General features: G+C 39.8%; 1 protein-coding gene across 2 annotated transcripts in view; it reads right to left on the bottom strand.

Moving 5' to 3' along the window:
* Window positions 1–11914: 11914 nt before the first annotated feature.
* TBC1D5 (TBC1 domain family member 5) overlaps window positions 11915–22591 on the bottom strand; it is a 336693-nt gene continuing 326016 nt past the window's right edge. For both annotated transcript variants that reach the window (XM_048510711.1, XM_048510712.1), the window contains 3 exons: window positions 19492–19571; window positions 17773–17949; window positions 11915–15717 (listed from right to left, as the gene is read on the bottom strand). In XM_048510711.1, the coding sequence (XP_048366668.1) occupies window positions 15430–15717; window positions 17773–17949; window positions 19492–19571 (545 nt within the window). In that variant the 3' untranslated portion in view covers window positions 11915–15429. The remainder of the gene's footprint in view (window positions 15718–17772; window positions 17950–19491; window positions 19572–22591) is intronic.

The raw sequence follows: 22591 nt of genomic DNA, 5'->3' as shown, positions 1-22591 counted from the left end.
AACAGAATGACAGCATTGACACTGCAAACAGGCATCAGCATGTTTCATAATGTACTTTTTTCAGCCTGAACACTGTGCATGAGAGGTTTTGGAATACATTTTCACTTCTGTATTTCAGCAACCAGACTGAACCAAGTCACAAAATAAGCTGTAAGTAAAATGCAATCTCTTGCCCATTAAATCAAACAGTCTGCATGATTGCGATGCTCCTTGTGTTGCTTCTTCATTATACTCTTATGGACATATAAAATGGCTCGTGTCTCAGTAAGAAGGGTGGACTATAAATGAAATGAATACCAAATGACATTCCTGGGGAGCCAGAGCCAATTATCAATAATGGTGATGTTTCTGAACCAATGTAGATATCTTTGTAATGGGATTCAGTGTCAGCAAGATCGATTCCCCATGGGGGAAATATCTCGGGATACTCACAGTAGATATCCCGGTTCAAGGAGGGACTCCCCACGGCTCCCGGGCCAAATTTGGCTCTGTCTCAGCTGTGCCCTGCGATATCCTCCTCATCCTGGGATTTTCAAAAATCACCAGGAAGGAAGATCTTCCCAGGATGAGGCTGGTATTGTGGGGAATTGTCCACTATTATCCCAGGTTATTTTTCCTGTCCTGAGTCTCCATTTGAGCTGTCAGCCAATCACAGCACACAATGCCTGGGCATGCTCAGAATGGGTGACTCAGGGCAGGCAGGAATGCGGTCTTTTTAAATGTTTTCTTGAATACAAAGCTACAACCACGCAAAGGAAAAAACTGGAACGTGCCTTTTCTGTGTGCTGTTCTTGGCCACGAAGCTCTATGCTTTGTGATGACATAGTTATGTGGCCATGACTGAAAAACAAAAAAAAAAGGGAATGAATGTTCATGTTCCCACCCCAAAGCAACAGCCAACCAGAGAATTAGCAACAAAAGAGCCGCAGAGCTGGTCCCGGGCTTGTGGAAAGGAGGTGGATGTTTTGATCCCGGTTTCAACTCGAGATCTCAGCTGCAGTGGGGAGGGACAGACCAGGATAAAAAAAAATACTAGTATTTTTTAATCCCAGTCCAATCCCAGGATATTTCTCCTTGGGGAATCAACCCAAGTTGTTTAGACCAAGTATCCATCAGGATTGGATGAGCTTGAGCCCATTTCCTAACTGATGGGAAAGGGCAGGTGTGTTTCCATGTGAAAAGAAAGTGTTGCTTCAGGCACTGGAAGAAACTGAGAAGCAGACAGGCTGTGAGTAGGCTAAAGTGCCTTGCAAATACAGAATCACTCTTTTTGGGAAATCTGATGGGCTTTGCAGTCACTGACTTTTTAAGTGCTTTTTTTGAGCTTTTCCAAAGGCCATTGGATTTAGATTTTTTTTACATTTTCGGCCCTTATAATGGCGATTTAGGCATCTAATAAATTAAAGCATACATAATAAAATATTACAAAAACAGTGAAAACACATCCTTTAACCAGAGTTAAACCAGAGTTGGCAAGCTCACCAGTGAAAAGGCACAAGGTGAAATGGCAGCTTCTATTCCATGAGATCTGCACTGTTTGCAGACTTCTGAATCCAAGTCAGTGTGTACATTTGTGAGCATAGTGCTGCCTTCTCCATTGTGGTGTATGGTGATGGGGAGCAGCTGTGGCGTAGGAGGTTAAGAGCTCGTGTATCTAATCTGGAGGAACTGGGTTTGATTCCCAGCTCTGCCGCCTGAGCTGTGGAGGCTTATCTGGGGAATTCAGATTAGCCTGTACACTCCCACACACGCCAGCTGGGTGACCTTGGGCTAGTCACAGCTTCTTGGAGCTCTCTCAGCCCCACCTACCTCACAGGATGTTTGTTGTGAGGGGGGAAGGGCAAGGAGATTGTAAGCCCCTTTGAATCTCCTACAGGAAAGGGGGGATATAAATCCAAACTCCTACTCCTACTCCCCCTACTCCCCCTCCCCCCTCCTCCTCCTCCTCCTCCTCCTCCTTCTTCTTCTACAAACCTCTGCATTTGGAGGATTATTAAACTGTGAATCAAGTTCTGAAAAGTCAATGTTCAGGCAGAGTTCTAATCTGCCAGTTGCTGGAAGCATTGTTGAACTGTGATAGCAGGGAAAGGGGAGGCACAAATGCTCTTACAAGTCTACATTAAACCCATTACTCCTTAATACATAAATGGGGTTTTAAAAATGATTTACATGTTTCCCATTATTCATTGCCTCATTAAGAGAGCACTAGTACCTATCAGCTATGCAAATTTTCTTGGAAAACAAAAGAGGTTGATAAATGCATAATTTACTTTGATGTCATTAACTAGCCCAGGGGTAGGGAACCTTTAACACTCAAAGAGCCATTTGGACCTGTTTTCCATGGGAAAAGAAAACACTTGGAGCCGCAAATAATTTTTGACATTTAAAATAAAGATAACACTGTACATATTGGGTTTTTTTACCTTTTACTCCGCTCATTCTGAGAAGCGCATGGATGCGTCTGCTGCCTGCAGGGTGGGCAAGGATGGGGCCAGCGACTCAGCCTCGCCGGCCGCTGGGAAAGCGCCCGCCCCGCACCAACGGGGCAAGCGAGAGGGGAAGCCCGCGGTGCAGCCCAGCCAGCCACGGGCAGTCAAGGCGGGCAAGGATGGGACCAGCGGCTTGGCTCGTGGAGCAGCAGTGCAAGGGCAGAAGAGCCGCATGCGGCTCTCGAGCCACAGGTTCCCTACCCCTGAACTAGCCCATTGCTAGGGGGTGGGGTGGAGATTAGTTACCTTGGTTTCTGTATCAAGGACAAGATAACAGTTCTTAATTCCAAAATGGATCTATGGAAATATATTTTTAAGGGGGGGGCATAATTGTGCAGGTTTCTTTGAGTCACAGAACTCTATGGACTGCAGCACAACTAATTCTGTTGGCCCTAATGTTAATGACTTTTGAGATGGCATGCTTTTCAGATAGCAAGCTTCAGCAACTTAAAAGAACAACATGGAAAAGGGGGAGTAAGAATCAGGGCTGCCAAGATAAGTATCATTAAATAATTAATTATTTTTTTAAAAATTCTTGCCTAATAGATTGTTTCTTTCAGGTTATTTCAGTAATCCCAGGAAAATTTGTATTCTGTAAATATTCTGTATTTGTAGATACACGCTTTCCTGCCAAATGGATTTCCCTGTGCTTGGGTTAGAGAGTGTCTTAATTATATTCATGTCTCACACGGTCTCATCTCTCTGTAGTACTCACTGGGTGACTTTCATGTCCACTACACATGGGGTTGCTTTTAACCTATTTATATGCTGCTTTTCTTCGGGGGGTGGGGGGTGGACCCAAAATGGCTAACAAGACAGAGCAAACGAACAAGAATGGGTGAGGAGGCTTCCAGTGATCAAGCAGATCGCTATCCACTGGCTAATCTGAGGGCAGATTCCTACAGTGGCCTGTACCCAACCATACCAATTCTTTTTTTTTTTAAGCCAGAAAATTCTCGATAGCGATTGGCTATACTGGTTTTAGCAGATCTAGTAATCCTTCTTCACTCATTTCTCTAGGGCATGGTAACATCTTTAATTTTCTTTGCTTGCATACACTTTCTTTGCTTGTATACAAACAAATTTCCCTCAAAAAAGCCGCTGTTGTGAGCTTTCCTGTCACAACCACACAACCCAGAAAACCCACAACAGCCAGTTGATTTCAGCCATGAAAGCCTTTGACAATACAACCCCTCTTCTTCCCACACTTTCCTTCAACAATCCAATTGGTGTCTCAGTTTAGTATTCCCTCCTTCTAGTTCAGCACTACAGTGTAAAAACAGTTGAGAGAATTTATTATCTTGATGAACTTTTACAGAGTTTGCAGTGATGTTCTGGTTTGAATATTTCAGACTCAGGAGAGAGCATGAGCTTGGCCTATACTTGTTCCCCCCAAAACAGACCCCTGATTCTGAGGTCTAGAAATGCACTTGATAATGACTGTGATTATGCCCGCTACAAAAAGCAAGTGCCATAGATAAATACTCTACCAAATCAGAATGCCAGCATGCTTATTAATACCTTTGTTTTCATTAACCAATGATAACCAGCAATTCTGGCTATATTTATAGACTGGCTGAGGTCAGGACAGCATGTGAATACCTTGTTTCAGGACTAAAACTCTATATTATGTGTCACGCTGTTAATTCATTATTGTACATTACTTCTTGCAGTGCTGCAAAAAAGAAAGAAAGCCAATGACCCTTTTTAAACAGATAAAGAATACAGGATGACATATTTAAACTTAGATTCTAAACCATCAGGCTCAACTAAATTTTCATTCAGCAGAGGTCAAGTCAGAAAAAGCTACTTTTAAAATGTGCACATTTAGAAGTTAGAGAATTGTAAATACATTGTGAAAGATATTTGTTAGATTAAAACTACCAAACTGTTGAATAATTAGGCTTTGTCCCTGTTGGAAGTGAAGGACTTTACACTGTTAGGTTGTTTCCTGCCTCACTCTACTGAGGGGTTTTTACTATAGATAGCCAGTGGCTAGATAGGGACCTAGGAATTTGTCACCTTTGCTCTATCATGCTGGCACTATCCCTTTGATGTTAGACTGATACTCTCAGGGACTTCCTTCCGGCTTCTTCCTCGACCCCTCTCCATCTTATTCCTTCCATGCCTAGGGAGAGGATGTGCCTCCTGTGCATCCGTCTCCTTCCAGATAGATTAGGATAGCATAGTGAACCTATCTACCTACCTTTCTATCCAGAATGGAGTTCACTTATAAATACTCCTTTTATTAGATTAGAAACTCCAACTGACTCCAACTTTCTTTTGTGTAAGCTTGCCGCACATTGGGATCAATCATAAACACGCACACAAGGTAAGGCTTCTCCTGTGTTCTAGCCACCCGTGCCGCTCTGCTAACTACGAATAGGGATAATCAACTACCAGGAGCTCTTATTCCCAACAGTCCCAAAGCCCCTTCCGTCCCAAAGCCTGAATATTATCCCCTAATTTATAACCATTTAGTAAACATCAGCCAGTAATCAGAATAAATAGAAGAATGGTCAGACAGCAGAGGTGCAATGTTAGAGAGATGAATTATTTTTCAGACCTTGAAAACTTATGGCAATTTCCCCCCTGCCCTGTCAGTCAAGTATATTTGACAGTCAAAGTCTTGTCCATCAGCTTAAAGGACATCCACAATTTCATCTGTCAGGTGAAATTAGTTTCATATCTCTGTTGTGTCATGGGAATGGCCAGTGTAATCTGAGATGCCTATGTGCTTAATAATTTATTTACAAAAACTGACAGGAAAACCTGATTCTTCTTCCTTGCTCCACCAACATCCTACAGCAGTAACTGTAGTGTGCATCTTGCGGAGTCACAATGCTGCAAAACTGCTGTGAAGTTGCCAAAAAGCACATTGCTGAAAAATCCAGTAAAACACCCATCACATGGACCCTTCATATTGGCAGCATAAAAATAGAACATTAGCACATACTAAGCATGATGACTGAAGTGAAGTTTCATCTTCAAAGGTAGCAAAGATCTGAATATCAGTGCTGAGAGAAAGCAGCAAGGGAAGATCGGAACCTCTGTGCCTGTTTATTCAGCCTTCCAGGGCAACTGGTTAGCCACTGTGTAGAACATTATGATGGACTAGATAAGGGTGTCCAACTCTGACTCTCCAGATGTTTGTGGACTATGAACATCTGGAGGACCAGAGTTGGACACCCTTGAACTAGATGGACCAATGAACTAGATGGCTGTTCTTAAATCCTAATTTCTGAGAATCTGATAACTGTTGTCTTTGTAGCAGCATCCCCCCTTTTTTTAAAAAAAGAACTAACCAGTGGCTCAGTTATATCCAAGCACAAATCTCTGGCAGGGAACATAACAAATGAATTCTCATCACGGAATTATAGAAATGAATGAGAGGTAAAATGGCAGAGAAAGGCAAGAAGGACAACTTGTTTTCAGCCATGAGAAGGAAGTTAGTCTAAGGACATGGTTGATTTATATGGTCAAATAAGGATTTCAAAATAAAATGAAAAACAAGTTCAATTGGGATCAGTAACTAGATTTGAGGCATGCTGTGCTTTGCTCTGGGCATGCCGAGGAATTAAGTCTGATCAGAATTTTTTTAAAAAAATATTTAAAGCACTGTAGCAACTCTATATCTCACAGGCAATTTAAGATGTGCTACTGCCAGAATATTTGTAGACCAAACACTGACTGAGGAAAAAACAACAAAATCAAGAAAATGGCCTGATGCTTTGAGACTGCTAATTAAATTTATATTTTTGTTGCTTCTCAAGTGGACCCCTCTACCAGGGTTTGTCAAGGGTCTGATCTACACAGACCTTATGATCACAGTTGGAAAGAACTCTTTTCCTCCACATCCAGTCTGTTGAAGAGTTTTGGAAAACATTCAAACTATGTTGTATTTTTTTGGTTGGTGTTAACAGAAGGCCTTTGTTTTGAAATGTATCTAATAAGTCATAACAAGCCACGTTGAGCAGTTCAAAGGTATCTTTTGAGAAGACCTTCATAATACAAATCAGTAACAAAGAGGCATGACTAGGAAGCTTGTAGAATAACCATTCTTGGTGACGGTTTAGGTATTCTCAATCTCTGTATTTTCCAAAGTCACTGAAATTTAACTATTCATACTTCCCATAGCCTGCCTGTTACTCTCTTGTCATGGCAATAAAATATAAAGCCAAACTCTATTAAACAGCAGTAGATATCAAATGCCTTTCCTTTCTGGGAAACTCCCTTCAACAAAGGTTCCCTGGAAAACATATTGGGAACCAGATGCCACCATTCAGGACCTCCTGAGAACATCTAGACTGACCCACTGAGAAGGTATTCTTCCAGTGCAGTACTAGAGCAATGGCAACGTGACAGAGTAGAAGCCCTAAAAATACCTTATAACCAACGACGTAGTGCCTGTGCAGTCCAGTACATAGGGAAAAGATATCAGAGATATAAATTGTACTAAGCAAAGCCATTAAAAAGTCATTATAAAAAGGTTTATTATAAAAGGGTGGGGAGGAAAGGGGTGATTGGATATAAAAAGTGGTATAAAAAGGCAAATACAGGGGAAGGCACAGAGCACCCAGCATAGGGATGTTCAAATAATAAGCACTGAAGTTGGATTCACTCAGTTAAAGCAGTTTCCTCAGAGCATGTCCAATAGTTCTTACAGCAACATGGATTCTTAACCCTTACCCAACCTCCTGACAAGCTATTGCTACCAATCAGAGATGTATAAAATATAATGCCACCTCCATCAGGGCTCTTGTAATGGCTCTGAACTTCCACAACAAACAGGTAGTCTGGCCTACAGAAGACTGTTCATAAGGGATTAGGTCTGGTATGATGGTGTAATGTGGAATGGAGGTGAATGTGTCATTCCAATGTAACCCCCAGTGTCCAAGATCTCAGACACTCTAGGTGGTCTAAAGCCCTAGCAAGATTTTTGGGTTTCTTTCATGGAAAGTTATTGCATTTGAAAAGAAAATAATATCTATTCTGTCAATAGTAAGCACTTATATAGAGTTTTATTTGTGAAATAATGTACTAGAACAGAACCAATAGCTGAGGCAAAATGTTAGGAGAAAAGCAGTCAAGTGTGGGGAAATTTTGCTTTCTTTTTAAATTATAGTCATTTGTTAAATATGGAATTTAAGAATTATGGGTTCAAGACAACCAACTGAATTTGTCAGAGCATGAATGATGCACAGAAGAAAGACTGGATACTGGAGCTGTTTCCTGAATTGTCCTCTTGTGCTATTCTGTGTGGGCTCAGAAGTTTGCATAAGTGAGGAAAACCTTATTACAGGATCAGATCAATTATGCTATTATTATAACTCTATATTTTCCATTTTAATTAAAAATAAGTGTATACAGCATAATGCTAGCTCTCCTCCCACCCATTCTCATGCAGATTGATAAAACAATCCCTGAATGGAAAGGACATGGATGTCATTGTTCATGAGCATCAGAGAAAGCTAATTTTTCCCTCTGGGGGTGAAACAGGGTGAGGAATAATATTGTGACAACTTCCCACAGCAGCACTTGCTTGTGCAACTGCTAGCTGTTCATCAGCATCATTAATCCTCAGAATCTTTCTGGTTCAGCTCTTGCAGGCCTTCAAGTGCTGCCATGTCAAGTACAAAGCCTCATCAGCTGGGTGACAAGGTGGCTCTTCTGCTTGCTGCAGTTTATTGCAGTCTCTGTGAATGGTTCAAAACATTTCTAAATCACTTTTTAAAGAGAAAGACCTTTTCTGCAAGAGTTGTTTACAACGTATCTTGCTGCCAAATTCTACATTTTTTTCCTCTGTTTGGTTCCAGAAACATTTTCCCTTCCTTTTTCCACTGTTGTTTTCCCAAGCACTTTTACTGCAGTTTTATTAAAAAATCTGTTTCCAAACCAGTTTCTCTTGAGTGTGTGATCATGCTGAAACAAACAGTCTTTATTTCTCTACCCCACCAAGCACCTTGCCCTTATCCATGCTCCTATGTAGTTGGCCAGCCTTCAGGAGTGGGTGGTATAATAAGTTCAATAAATAAACCTCCCATTCAGACATTTTCTTTTCTCCCTCATCCTCTGTTTTTGAAAGGAATTTTAAAAAATCTCTGTCATGTCACATTAGTGAAGTAATCTTAGGGCGCATCACAAGAAGAATGATTGTATCAGGTTTGCCAATTTCATCTTGAATTAGCGATGTAAGGACAAGGTGAAGATACACTGTGTCTGCAGTTAGGAACGAATGAAATTGATGAGGAAAGTTGCTTTTGCAGGAAGAGATTGACAAGGGACTAACACGGTAATGATAGTGTGTTACTGCAACTCTAATTTGGCTGAAAAATGTTGTTCTTTGTTTATTTGTATGGGATAGGCTTTGAGTTTCTTTTCCCTCAGATATTGGCACCTACTCCATTAGGGGTTTTTTTTGGCTTCCATTTTCCATGTCATTTGTAGTTGCCCAACATCTCCCTTCAGCCATTTTCTCCTCCCCCCTTCTTCTGTTTTCAAAAGGAATTTAAATTTTCTATCTCTTTGCCATATTGAACTAGCAATGTAACACTGAGGCAGAGGTACATACTAGCTCAATTAATTGGATCAGCTTTGTCAGTTTCACGCAGAACTTGCAGTCTTAACCTTCAAGCAGATAAACAAACTAGCATGGTTGATTGTATCAGTTTTGTCAATATCATGCCAAACTACTGATGTAAACTTAGGGCAGAGAGTGATTTTTAAAGCTGGGGGTAATTGAAAAGAGTTCTAGGAGTAACCACTGCATGCAATCAGTGACCGCTGCAATAATGCATAATTATGCATTACTGCAGATAAAATCTGACCAAAAAATGTGATTCGGGGGGGGGGGGGGGGTTGGCTATGTATTTCTGTCCCTTCAGGTAATGGCACTTGTTCCAGCAGTTGTTTTGGTTTCTATTTTGGGTTGATAGTTCTCAATACTATAAATGAAAGCTGCAACATTTTTTAATTGCTGCTCTAAAAAGTAACTGTACAGTAACACTTGAGTGAAAAAGAAAAGAAAAAGAAGTATTTAGTGTTATGGATGACATCCCACCACCAGTCAAGACAGTGACTAATCAGCTCCACACAAACACAGGATGACTATAGACAATAAACAATCAAAGGGAACAAAGGCCAGACTACTTCTATTCAGATGCCTCACCTATTGACCTTGCTATCTCCATTGTTAATCACATGCTACAGTTCATTGTTACTCACTTGTCAGGCTACTCCGATTCAGATGCCCTCGCCGATTGACCTTTACTCACAGATATATATATACTTCACTTGCTTTGCTTTCCTACTATCAGATCCTCTGAAGATGCCAGCCACAGATGCAGGCGAAACGTCAGGAGAGAATGCTGCTAGAACAAGGCCATACAGCCCGGAAATTGGCCATGCTGACAGAGGCTGATGGGAATTGTAGTTCCTGAACATCTGGAGAGCCGCAGGTTCCCTACCCCTGCATAGAATAAATAGATTGATTCCCCTAGATAACATGTGGCTCAGTCTTAATTTTAGCTTGCAACTACAATGAGAGAGTTAACAGCCTGATGATCGTCCTCTAGACAATAGCGTACAGCAGTAGACAGCATGATTACAATCCTGCACTGAGACAGACACTTTTATACAGATTGGGCTTACCAAATTGCACCTTTCATGTTTAATCACTGGCATAGGTACATTCTCGAAACTCCCACGCAGAGGAAGAAATGTAAAAATAGTGTTAAAATTTTATGTTCAAAAGCCAGAAAATTGGCCACAAAGGCTATGGCAATATTTAAGCAAATCCTATTGCATTTTAGGAGAAAAGAAGTATAAAATCAGTATCTTACATGCATTGTATTGAACACAGCTGAAAAGTCACTTTCCTAAATGGCCAATTCAAAGACCAACTGGGAGCTCATACATTTAATTCTATTTTATACAGCTCATAAATTGAAATTTGATTATGATATCATGCTCAGCATTTATCAGGAACAACAATCACTTCCTGTTTATATATTTACCAACATTAATTTTAATTAGAACCACATCTTCACATTAGAACCAATTAGAACCAAACTTCACATACATGCTACAAGAGTCAGTGCTATCAGTCACAGACCAGGAAAAGGATCTGGGTGTCTTGGTTGATAGTTCCATGGGAATGTCAACTCAATGCATGGCAGCTGTGAAAAAGGCAAATTCTATGCTGGGGATAATTAGGAAAGGAGTTGATAATAAAACTGCAAGGATTGTCATGCCCTTATATAAAGCCATGGTGCGACCGCACTTGGAGTACTATGTCCAGTTCTGGTCACCACATCTCAAAAAGGATATCGAAGAGATAGAAAAAGTGCAGAGAAGGACAACGAGGATGATTGAAGGATTGGAGCACCTTCCTTATGAGGAGAGGCTGCGGCGTTTAGGACTCTTTAGTTTGGAGAGGAGACGGCTGAGGGGGGATATGATTGAAGTCTATAAATTATGCATGGGGTAGAAAATGTTGACAGAGAGAAATTTTTCTCTCTTTCTCACAATACTAGAACCAGGGGGCATTCATTGAAAATGCTGGGGGGAAGAATTAGGACTAATAAAAGGAAACGCTTCTTCACGCAATGTGTGATTGGTGTTTGAAATATGCTGCCACAGGAGGTGGTGATGGCCACTAACCTGGATAGCTTTAAAAAGGGCTTGGACAGATTTATGGAGGAGAAATCGATCTATGGCTACCAATCTTTATCCTCCTTGATCTCAGATTGCAAATGCCTTAGCAGACCAGGTGCTCAGGAGCAGCAGCAGCAGAAGACCATTGCTTTCACATCCTGCATGTGAGCTCCCAAAGGCACCTGGTGGGCCACTGCAAGTAGCAGAGTGCTGGACTAGATGGACTCTGGTCTGATCCAGCAGGCTAGTTCTTATGTTCTTATCTTTATCCTGAAGTATACATTAAGAGCCAGCCTTTTCACTCAGTCTTGCTCAGTTTTCTTTCTTATTACAGTTTCCATCCCATGTGACTTTTGTCCATGCAAATTCCAGGATAACATTTTGGGTGGTCAAAGGGGACCTCTCCTTCCCTTTTTCACCACTGAAAAAGCTGGTTGGATTCAATCCAGTATTTCTAACAAAAAGTTAGATTTGTCTTTGTGTTTGATTTCTTCCTTAGTTTCCATGATTTGCTTTATATATAATGTAATATTATGTCCTTGCACTAGCTGGATTTCTTCTTTTGAAACCCAATAGTTTGTGACATCTGGTTATAAGGGACTCTGGTTATGCCTAATCATGGTTAGAATGGATGAAGACATAATGCTACCCAATAGCTAAACTACTGCAAGGAAAGGGGGAAGACAGAGCATGAATAGATACAGTCTCTGGGGCTAGGATGATTCTTTTTGTAAAGAAAAAAAACACAACAGGCAACTCCAACAGTTTGAATGATAGTTCTTTCTTTAATAAAGTAGGCCAGATATTCTTCTAGAAGAAAGATAAAACATTTACAGAGCTAAATGGGCACACTGTCAATATATGGTCACCAGCATTCTGCAGTAACATGATCAACAATACATGCAAAAGACTTGGAACAGTCATATATGTTATAAATGCGAAAGAAATTAAAAACTGAATGCTTCTCTAACAAGTAGAACAAGGTTTTGAAGTCCCTTACATTAGCACTAATCACCAGTTTGTACCGGGTATTATTTTCTATCAGATTAACATTATCCATGAACAATATAAGATTACCTTTAGAAGTGAGAATAAACTGGAATCTTAAAGTAGAAATTGCCCTCTTGGTATATACCTAATGGAGGGCAATATGGGGTTTTATTATGTGTATACAAAAGCAGAACACTTCCCTTACTATCAAACACAGACACCAATCTTTAACTGTAATTTTGAGATACACTGGGACATGTTACCAAAATAGACTCCTCTAATAAACTTTCTAATGTTTCCTTTGTCTCCATCAGTTTGAAGCACCATTTATTTTCTAAAACCAGGGATAATTACAGGCATCAAGGAAGTAAAGCTACGGTGATTATAGCAAATGGTGAAAAAAAATCTGCTCAAAATTAAAAAAAAATCAGCTGTATTTCAAATGTACAATATTAATGAATAAAAACTTTATTTTTATATAGAAATTGCATTGTTTCTTGGCACTGAGAGTGTTGTGACAATAAAAATATGATCCCTGAAATCAGTAGTCGCCAAAAAGTAAAAGTCAAAGATTGAAAAAATGACAAAACATATTCAATAGTCTTCCCTCCCTCCCCACAATGTGGTAAAATATGAACTGTTTCTTGCACGTTTAAATAGTAATCTGCTCCTAATGGCATTTGTCCCTGTGCCACAGTAGCAATAAATCTAGGCAGAAAGGAATACGTTTAGTAATAATTTAAAAAATCAAAATTATCACGTAATCCTCTCTCTCGTCATTCTTAAAGATTCAAGGAAATTAAGTAGACCCGCATACAGACCATTAGGCAGAATCCTGAGGTGGTTTTACTGAGTACGTTCAAATGAGTGTGAGTGTTAGGTTTAAACTGGCACAGAAATCCTGCATAATCACAGCATGTTTAATTCTTGTATCCAAATAGCCAATAAACTGTTCGGCACATAATATACATTGGGTGCGTGGTTTAGCTCTGTGTACAACATCTCAGCGTTATTTCCATTCTTGCAAGGCACAGGGACATCTTTGGGTGACAAATTACTCAATTGGGTCTGAATATATCATCTTGAACCTGCCATAACGCAATAACCATTATCTGCTAAGTTTGGTCTTTTGCCCAGGATTTTAACTGATTCAAAACAAATGCCCTGTTTCAGCCCCAACTGAATTCTGAGGGAACCACACAGTTCTGAGACAGCCAGCTTACCCAATGCATTGTTCAACTTCTTCAGGGTAAAGTGCTATTATGGATTTTACGTTGCTTAACCCCACCCTTCAAATTCTACCTGGTTTGCAGCAATCACGACTCTGCACAAAGAGACAAGAATTATATTCTCAGAAGAGCTGTTTGAAAGAAGATTCTTTAAAGCTGTGGGGTCAGGCTGCAGTTTGGTTCAGCATGACTGGCACTAAAAATAAATTGGCAGAAGTATCCTTAATGCCAGTTACAATCACTATTAATCATTATTAATATCTTCAGGGCCTATCATGTGCTCTGCAATTGAATTACATGAGTAAGATGGAGCACATCTTACATGGAGCACAAGCACAGCTTGTTACTTGTACCTTTAGTGGGCATCTTCTCTATAGAACAGTGCCTCAAAAAATGGCTGCATTAATGCTAATAACTTTTTTTTGTTTCCATGAAGGGCCTGGAGATAACGACATACAAAATCCTTGGTAAAAAGTCTTAACGTGTTATACATTTCATGTGTAAGAGGCTTTTCTTTCCAAGTGTGGCAGAAAAATAAATTAGGTCTTTTCTAGAGGTGGACATAATTGAACCACTGATGCCTCCTGAGTAGACCTGAAGAAATTTTCTCTGGGTATATTTATACACCAAAATGAAGGGCTAGGTCAGCGCAATGCCTTATAAGAGCCTATTTCCTCTTGCAGCTCTAATATGTCCTATCTGCAAGCCCAGCAGGTCCAACTTCGGGTGACTTGGCCCCAGCTCCATGAAAGTGAAAGTTCCTGGCTGGGCAAAGACTTGGGGCCTATTAATCCCTTCTCAAATTCGTTTCTTGGGGCCAGTGAAATCAGTCAGCATAATCTAGGGTGATGTTTGCTATACAGTTTTGCACTGGTGCTACCTCTGAAGAGAGAGTCTAATGCCAATGGAGAATGTACCTTGGTAAAGCCCAGAATTGCTGCTCTTCAAAAAAGTTATCATCTGGTTGTTTTCTAAGCACTGGGGGGAGATTCAGAGCAGGAACTATTTTGAACAGAAATTCTAAGAGCCAGGAAGATACATTAGCACCTCTCTGTTAAGTGTTATTCACTGAGAATTACTGATGGTTACCAGAATATTAATTCACCTTGGATTTCACATCTTCTCAGAATATGCAGCTTCCTCAAATATGTTCACCTGTTCCAATAGTGAGAGAAACGGACTCTTCAGTGGAATGTGACATCGTTGAGATTTAAAGTGCTGGGAATTGTATTGCCCTTGGTGGGGCTACAGTAGAGATGCAGACCATGTGCATTCAAAATCCAAAAGCACACCAGGGCACTCTTTCAGCAAGGGTTGAGGGAATTGTTGTGGGCCTGAAATAGTAGTCATGTGTAGAAATGTTGGGAACCAAGTTTATATTGAGTGGCTCCTTAAGTATTGAGTGGCTCCTTAAGTATTTCAAGGAGTCTGATGTACATTTAATTTGTATTACCTTACAAGGTTGCTTTTGATTTGCCAGATATTAATATTGATCTGTTTTTCCCTGCCATCTGTAAATTCTGTGTAAGTATTTTCCAGAGAGATGTTTTGAGGGAAGGGGACAGACTTTGCCTCAATGCCTATCTTATAGTCAACATATTTCTCTCAATCTCTTTACTTCTCTTACTTTCTAACTGCCCTATTTTACATGGAGTATCTTACTCTCTCCTGCGATGAAATAACTTAATAATATCTGCTTTCTTCAGTATGCTTTCCTTAGATTTGGGTAAGATGCTCCTCTGTCATGACCCTCATCAGGTCATGTGATGTGTTATTCTGTGATGAGGGACTGCAGGGTATTATTTTCAGGATGCTACTAACAAAGTAAACTTACATGTATCTGTAGCCATAGATTAGGTCTCAGTATTAAGATGGGTATGTTTTAAAGGCAGTCATGACTTTAAAAGTCTTGTAAAATAATGAAATGAATAGCCTTCACCTTATCTGTGCTCTGACTGAATATTTAGGCTTTATGAATCTGGAGTTCCTAGATTCAGACTTTCCAAGTCCTGTGGTGCCATCAGCAGATAAGCTGAGAACTCATAGGCTTTTTCTGAGGAGCTTACTTAAATTTCTAGGGGGCTCACGATAGTAAAGTCAGAATCCTTGCTGTTGTTGCTGCTGTCATCATCAGGGCTGGAACTGAGGTTGCTAGAAGAGGCAGACATGGAACCCATCAGTGGGTCTGAAAAGGTTAAAGAAGAGCGACATGGAGCCTCATTCTTTGTGGATGTTTCCTTGCATGGTGGTACAGTTTGCACATGCTGAAGAGCACTGCTAACATTTCCTTCCTCTTCTTTGGAAACTAAGATATAGTCATCACTATGCTTGTTGTCACTTGTATCAGAAACATCCTATGAAAGCAAAAGCATGAAAGATGGGTTAGAGAAAGTCAATGGCTGAAACCACATGCATTGATTGATCTGTAACTAGATCTTCTCAGGATTTTTAAAAAGCATATTACAGGCATGCAAGGCTGCTATTTAAATTGGTGTTGTACAGGGAAGTGAAAAGTGGCTTAACCCTTTTAATCCTAGTTTTACCTCTTGAAACTACCTTTCCACCCTCCTAGGAGTGTTAGGGCACTTTGGCACACACAGAATAATGCACTTTCTATCCACTTTCAATGCACTTTGCAGCTGGATTTTACTGTGCGAAATAGCAAAATCCACTTGCAAACAATTGTGAAAGTGGATTGAAAGTGCATTATTCTGCGTGTGCCAAAGTGCCCCTAGAAAGAAAAAAGACGCACACTTATCTTTTTTTCTTCCGAGGTTAATAAGAACAAGTAGAAAGGAGATTTCTGACAGTTGAAAACATGCAGCAGTAGAGGAGTTTAAAAACTGCCCTTTCCTGTATGGCCCTGATCCAAACTGGGTTTGACACTTATCTTTAATTAAAAATATATCTTTGATGGTTGTAGCTGGTCCCTCTGATTACCCATTTGTTATCCTCTGGGGGTGTTCTGTAAAGAAAGGCTCTCTTGCAAATCAGAAAGGATCACTGGGCTTATATGTATCAAAGTTGTTCAAAAATATATACAACACTTACAGTGCAATCCTAAGCAGAGTTGCACCCTTCTAAGCCCACTGACTTTAATGGAGTCAGAAGGCTATAACTATACTTAGGATGACACTGTTAATAATATTTGTACTACTTCCCCTCCACCACAAATCTACAATGCTAGCGAACTAAATACTTGGTTTCTCTGTTATGTATACCTATGTATACCTTATGTGTACCTTCCCATCCCAAAATGTAGAAATATGTCATGTGTAAAAAACATCAGTTAGGCTTAATGCTAACTGTATGTAGCATTGTCAATAATCAGCAGGTTAAGTATGAAATCTAAGTTTCTATGCAATTATTTTTTCAACTCATCTCCCTACCAAAATATAAACTTTCCTTGGAATATACTAGTTGTTTTAATGCTGACATTTCCAGAGGTGAAATATCTCCATCCTCCTTTCTCTAACAATTTCTGTTCAGGAAAACTCATAGTGACATGAAGCATGTTTTCTCGCATCTGCCACTGCTATTGAATAAATGAAAAATGACAGAATTATACTTCCAGTGCCTTTGAAAGTTAACAACCTTACACCCAGTGCCATATGGCTTTTCAGAACATTTTTCCTGATGAGTATTTGCTAATAGAAGGAAACCTATTATGACTATCTAAAGTTCAGTAAGCTGAAACAAACAAAAATACTTTAAAATGGCCTGCAAAAGATTTAACAATGTGTGTTTCTTTTTCATCACCCATGAAGTGTGAGGTGGCTGGACAGATGTGAAGAGCAGAAAAAGCAGTTCAAATCTCATCTCAACTTATTAAAAAAAGGGAGCGGGAGAACAGAAGGAGAAGAATCCTCTAGTAGAAAGAAAATACACCTGGTCAGTTGAAATATAAATTCTATTTAGTGTAGCCTTTTTCAATCACAGTAATACAATTTTAGAGTCTGCTTTTGATGATCTTACGAGGGCCCCCTTTAGGTTATAAGCATGTATTTTCAGTGTGACAAACCAAACTTTTAGCACTTTTGTTTGTGAGCAGAATCCTTAGTTTCACAAAAAATACTTGAACAGAACACACAAAAGATTCAAACAACCTTACTGGCTAGAATAATGACAAAAGTATTATTACCCTATATCATCAAGGGAAGGCTGAAATTCTATCTAGATTTTTAAAAAACTGAATCTATATTGAATAGCTTTTAAAAAAACAAAAACAAAACCCTTCTAAGGCATTCATTGCATATTTTCTTAGGAAAGTTGCCTTGAACTCTAAGGGCCTTGCCTACCAGACAACACACAAAAGACAGAAATGCCACTTTTTCCTTCATGTTATATTTTCTGAGCTATAAAAATTCAGCAAGTACCCACACATTCTTCTAAAAATGCGTACACATTACCTGCTTCACTGTAAGGAGGACTTGCTTTGTGACAGAAAGCTTTTCTGCAGAATCACTGGCCCCCTTGCTCTGATAGTTGGAACAGTAGTGATCATCTTCTATTGTGATTTGTTCATTCTCCTCGGCCTCCAGCTGGCTCTGATTGAAACGCAGGGAACCTTTCAGAATATCCTTGATCTGTTTGTCAGGGAAGAAGAGGGGGCAAAAATATACTTGAGCTGTATCTAACATCTGCCACTTAAAGGCAAGACCTTTTCACAAACAGCTTTCTTATTCATTGTTGGCCTGAACTGCCCAGGGAATCTTACAAAAGTGACAATTGTGCTTCATAGCTAAAACATCAGACCATCACCGAACATCCTAGCAAGGACGGTGAGATATATGGAATGTATTTGAAAAAATCAAGTATGCCAATTCCCCAGATGTAATTAAAGCATTGATGTATGTCACAGTGCAGTGATTAAAGTATTTCCTGGGGCCAGCCTACATAGTACTGACAAATTGCAAGAGAGCAGACACAGATCATAACTAATATTTCCACTGAATGCACAACTACAATGCACATTGCATATCAAAAAGAAAGATGGTGTGTGTGATTAAAAGAGTCACTCCACAGTGCATCTTTGAATGATAGCAGGCAGGGCAGAAAAGGTTTGCTGCCATATAAGAAATTAGGGGAGGGGACTTACAAGACCTCAGGCAGAGACAAGGGTGCCTAAGATCCCACAGGACTGCCCAAGGTGACAGAGATCAAGGGCACTGTATAAGTATGAACCAAGCCTAAATTGACACACATAAAAAAAGGGAAGCAGAATGAATCCTCCAAGATACATCATATTGTTATTCTATCTTCCTAATGAGAACATTTGTATTTTAACACCAGTTGTACAGGGGAGAGTTAAGGAACCAAAGGCAGTAGCAGATTCACTTATTTAGAAGTTTTATTCCTGACCTTTGATTTATGCCAGATTACCCAATACAAAACACAAAGTTTAATAGATTACAAACAGAACATGTTATTTAAAATGAAATCAACTTCTACATATGTAGATCAAACCAAATGGAAAAGTCTAGCCTGCCATCCAAGGGTATTCATTCTGTGACTTGTTTTCAGTAGGAAGGAATCCTAAAGTAGTGGGTCAGCCACTAATATTGTCGATATGCACTACTTTATCACATGAAGCTGGTACACATGAGATTCTCAGCTGACATTCACTTAATGCATTCAGTGATGCATTCAGGCATCATAAACTGAACTCAGTTTGTCCGGGATGAAAACAAGCTGGAAAATCTCCAGGCTCCTGTGCTCTCCCTTCCCCCATATGCATTGCAGAAATCTGTTGTGATGTCCCAGATAACAACCTGTAGTTTGTTCTCTTCCCTGCAAACCAGGATTAAACAGTGTATTATAATCTTGGTTGAGAAGCAAGAAAAGGAAACTACCGTTTATTGTTTCACTCACTTGTCAGAACAATTTCCCAGCTATACATTGTGATTTGGCTGCAATTCTATAGCTCTAAGGCAGCCAATGCAAGGTCCAGGACACTTTTTTCCAGTTTCCAAATGGAGAAGGTCAGAGACAATACTTAGCGGTTTCCATGGCTTTAGCATTGGCATGGGGAGAGAGATACTCATTTGGCAATCTTTCTACATAATAATTAGCAATAAATATACAAATTCAGAACACATATGTATCAAACATTCTGTTTAATGCAATACCTGTTTCAGTGCAGCCAGGGAAACTAGAATCTCATCTTCTTTCTCTAAGTGCTCCTGCAATATGACTTCCTGAATATTTCCTGCAGCACCAAAACACAATTCATAAGGGACCACGCCCAAACCAGAATAAATTCAACATGAATTCAACATAACAATCACACAGGTAGCTAACATAAATACACTTTTTTGTATGTACCTAAAAAGAGATAACCCTCTAAAAATCTTCACAGTCGTTGTTCAGGATTTCCATACATGATTTGATGGTAAAGCAGTAAAGAAAACATGCTTTCTCTAGTACAAGCCACAGGTCACAGTAAAGCTATAATCTGCCATGTGCACATTTTCCCCTTATTGTCAGTCACATCTGATAATTACCTAATAGCCAGGCAGCAGAACAAATCCTACGTTCTGGATCACTGGAAATCTCCATTCATGCCCGTACTCCTTTTCAATCCCAGATCCAGTATGCACTGATGAATGATTTAGTGGTTGGATTTAGGGTTTGTAAATTCTTTTATGGCACAAGAGCCAAAATGTAATCATGGTTTGTGGTGTATACATAATGTAGAAATTCTCTTCTTCACTAGCCTCAGATTTTAAGAGTAAATTTCTTTATTCACCTTAATCTGAGAATCTGTTCATTTTCATTTGGCTCTGCTAAGGGTGTATGGATAAATGCCTTCCAATAGGTAATTTTTATTTTTCCAAATGAGGTTGAAAAATCCATCTAGCTCTGCTTCTCCCTGTGGGAATTCTTTGGGGAACAAGATACGTAGGAGGGTTTGAATCCACATAAGTTATCATTGTGTATTCTTTATGGGCTGAGTATTTGCTGAAGTGTGGTAAGACTGCTTTCCTCCATTCTCTGCTTTAAAGAAGTTCATACCTCCTACCAGGGAATGTGGAAGGAACAAGAACATGTAAAGCATGAAAGAAAAATAAAAAATGAAGGAACTGAACAACCTAATCAAGGGGGATGAAGAGAAAGTTAAAACAGACCCCCATGTAAAGAAATATATTGGTAACTGACATATGGAGGGGGCAGGACACTAATCCCAATGTCAGGTGAATGTGTTAAAAGAGACTTAAAGACTCTGACTAGAAGTATTCAGCTTTTTTTATTCAAGTGGATTTTAGATTGGGTCTGACAGGGGCGTAACGAGGCAGCCCTGGGCAAACTGTAGCCCTGGGCAAAACCTGAGTTGGATGCCCCCCACCCCATGGGCGGCCACTCTACCACGACCAAATGTCTTTTGCACCAGGACATTGGTGCCTGCAGCGGGTGCATTTTTAGACATATCAGCACCAAAATTTCAGCATATCATCAGGAGACTGTCCTTATGCTACTCCCCATGTTTGGTGAGCTTTGGTTCAAGGAGTCCAAAGTTATGGACTCCCAAAGGGGTGCCCCACCCCCATTGTTTCCAGTGGGAGCTAATAGATGGGGGCTACAGTTTTAAGGATCCATAACTTTGGCCCCCCTGAACCAAACTGCACCAAACTTGGGGGGTGCCATCATCTCCAGATGATACCCTGAAATTTTGGTGCTGATACATCCAAAAATGCACCCCCTGCAGGAACATCCTAGAAATTTGCCCAACAATCTTTGTTCTGCATTGAGTTTTCTGCATTGCTGTCAATGGGGGTTGCAGGCTGTGGGGGGCACATTTCTGAAGTCACAGTCTCAAAACTTTCAGGGTCTCATCAGGAGACTGCCCTAATGATACCCCCCAAGTTTGGTGCAGTTTGGTTCAGGGGGGCCAAAGATATGGACCCTCAAAACTGTAGCCCCCATCTCCTATTAGCTCCCATTGGAAACAATGGGGGATAGGGGCACCCCCTTTGGGAGTCCATAACTTTGGACTCCCTGAACCAAACCTCACCAAACTTGGGGGGTAGCATAAAGACAGTCTCCTGATGATACGCTGAAATTTTGGTGCCACTAGCCTAAAAACTACGCCCCCTGCAGACCAAAAATGGAAAACCACTAAAATACCCAAAAACGAACCCAGCATTTTGATGCCCCCCACAAGGTGATGCCCTGGGCAGCTGCCCACCTTACCCAATGGGCATTACGCCAGTGGGGTCTGAATATGTGTGAGTTGTTAATCAAATTTCATTTCCACCTGAATTAACAGAGTAAAATAATCATATGAATTCAAGAACCCCTGTAATAACTGCAAACAGGCATTTTAAATTCTGCAATGCAGGTTAGTATTTTATAATTTTGTCCTAGTTTGAGACTGTATTTTTATTATTAAGCTTGTATTACATATATGACAAAAAGGCTATCTTGTATGCATGTTTGCTTTGAAGCATTTTTCCTGTCTGACATTGTCATCAACTGTAATATCAATCTTGAAATAATAAAAATTGCACAAGCTGCATTAGAACAGAAGCAAAGCTTGGAACATCTTTACTGGAACAATGAACAAGGATATCATGAAGCTGAATGATGAGACATATACATTATTTTCAAGACAAAATGCTGTTTTTATGTCCTACATATATAGCCTGCTTGAGTTACGTCTGGTGTTGTTCAGAAGCAGATGAAACCCATTCAACTTCACAAAATATGAAATCACTGTACATGCTTCAGAATTTGTCTACTGTGACAAAAGATGCATTTGTTTCAAAATAAATGTCTAACGGTTGGTGATATATTCCTAGTGATTTTTCATACACAGGTTAGAATTTAGTCATTGGATGTAAAAATGAACAATACCAACAATTTGATAAGCACTTCTAGAGAGAAGCTGTAATTTGCAGCTTCACTGATCACTAGAGTGTATTGATGTGCCTCTCAATCAAAACCAAAAAAGGTTAAATTCCAAGGGACACTGAAATATATTAGCTTGCTGTGCAACAAACAAAACAACCTACTAAATTCAAAATGTGGAAATAGTCCAATTTGGGAGAGGAACAATTGGTCTGACACGAAGATCAACTGTATATATATATATATTGAAAAATTGTGGAAAAATATAACAGACCAAAGAGCTATAAGGAATTTGCAAATAGCTTGCACAATTTTCCCAAGTAACATAGAGAAAATAAACCATCAGTAGCAGAAAAATTAATCAGTTATATTTTTATACTG

The sequence above is a fragment of the Sphaerodactylus townsendi genome, linkage group LG11 (assembly GCF_021028975.2).
Source record: "Sphaerodactylus townsendi isolate TG3544 linkage group LG11, MPM_Stown_v2.3, whole genome shotgun sequence".
Classification (NCBI taxonomy): Eukaryota; Metazoa; Chordata; class Lepidosauria; order Squamata; family Sphaerodactylidae; genus Sphaerodactylus; species Sphaerodactylus townsendi.
Note: the sequence above shows the minus strand (reverse complement) of the source record. Positions and strands in the feature narration are given on the sequence as shown.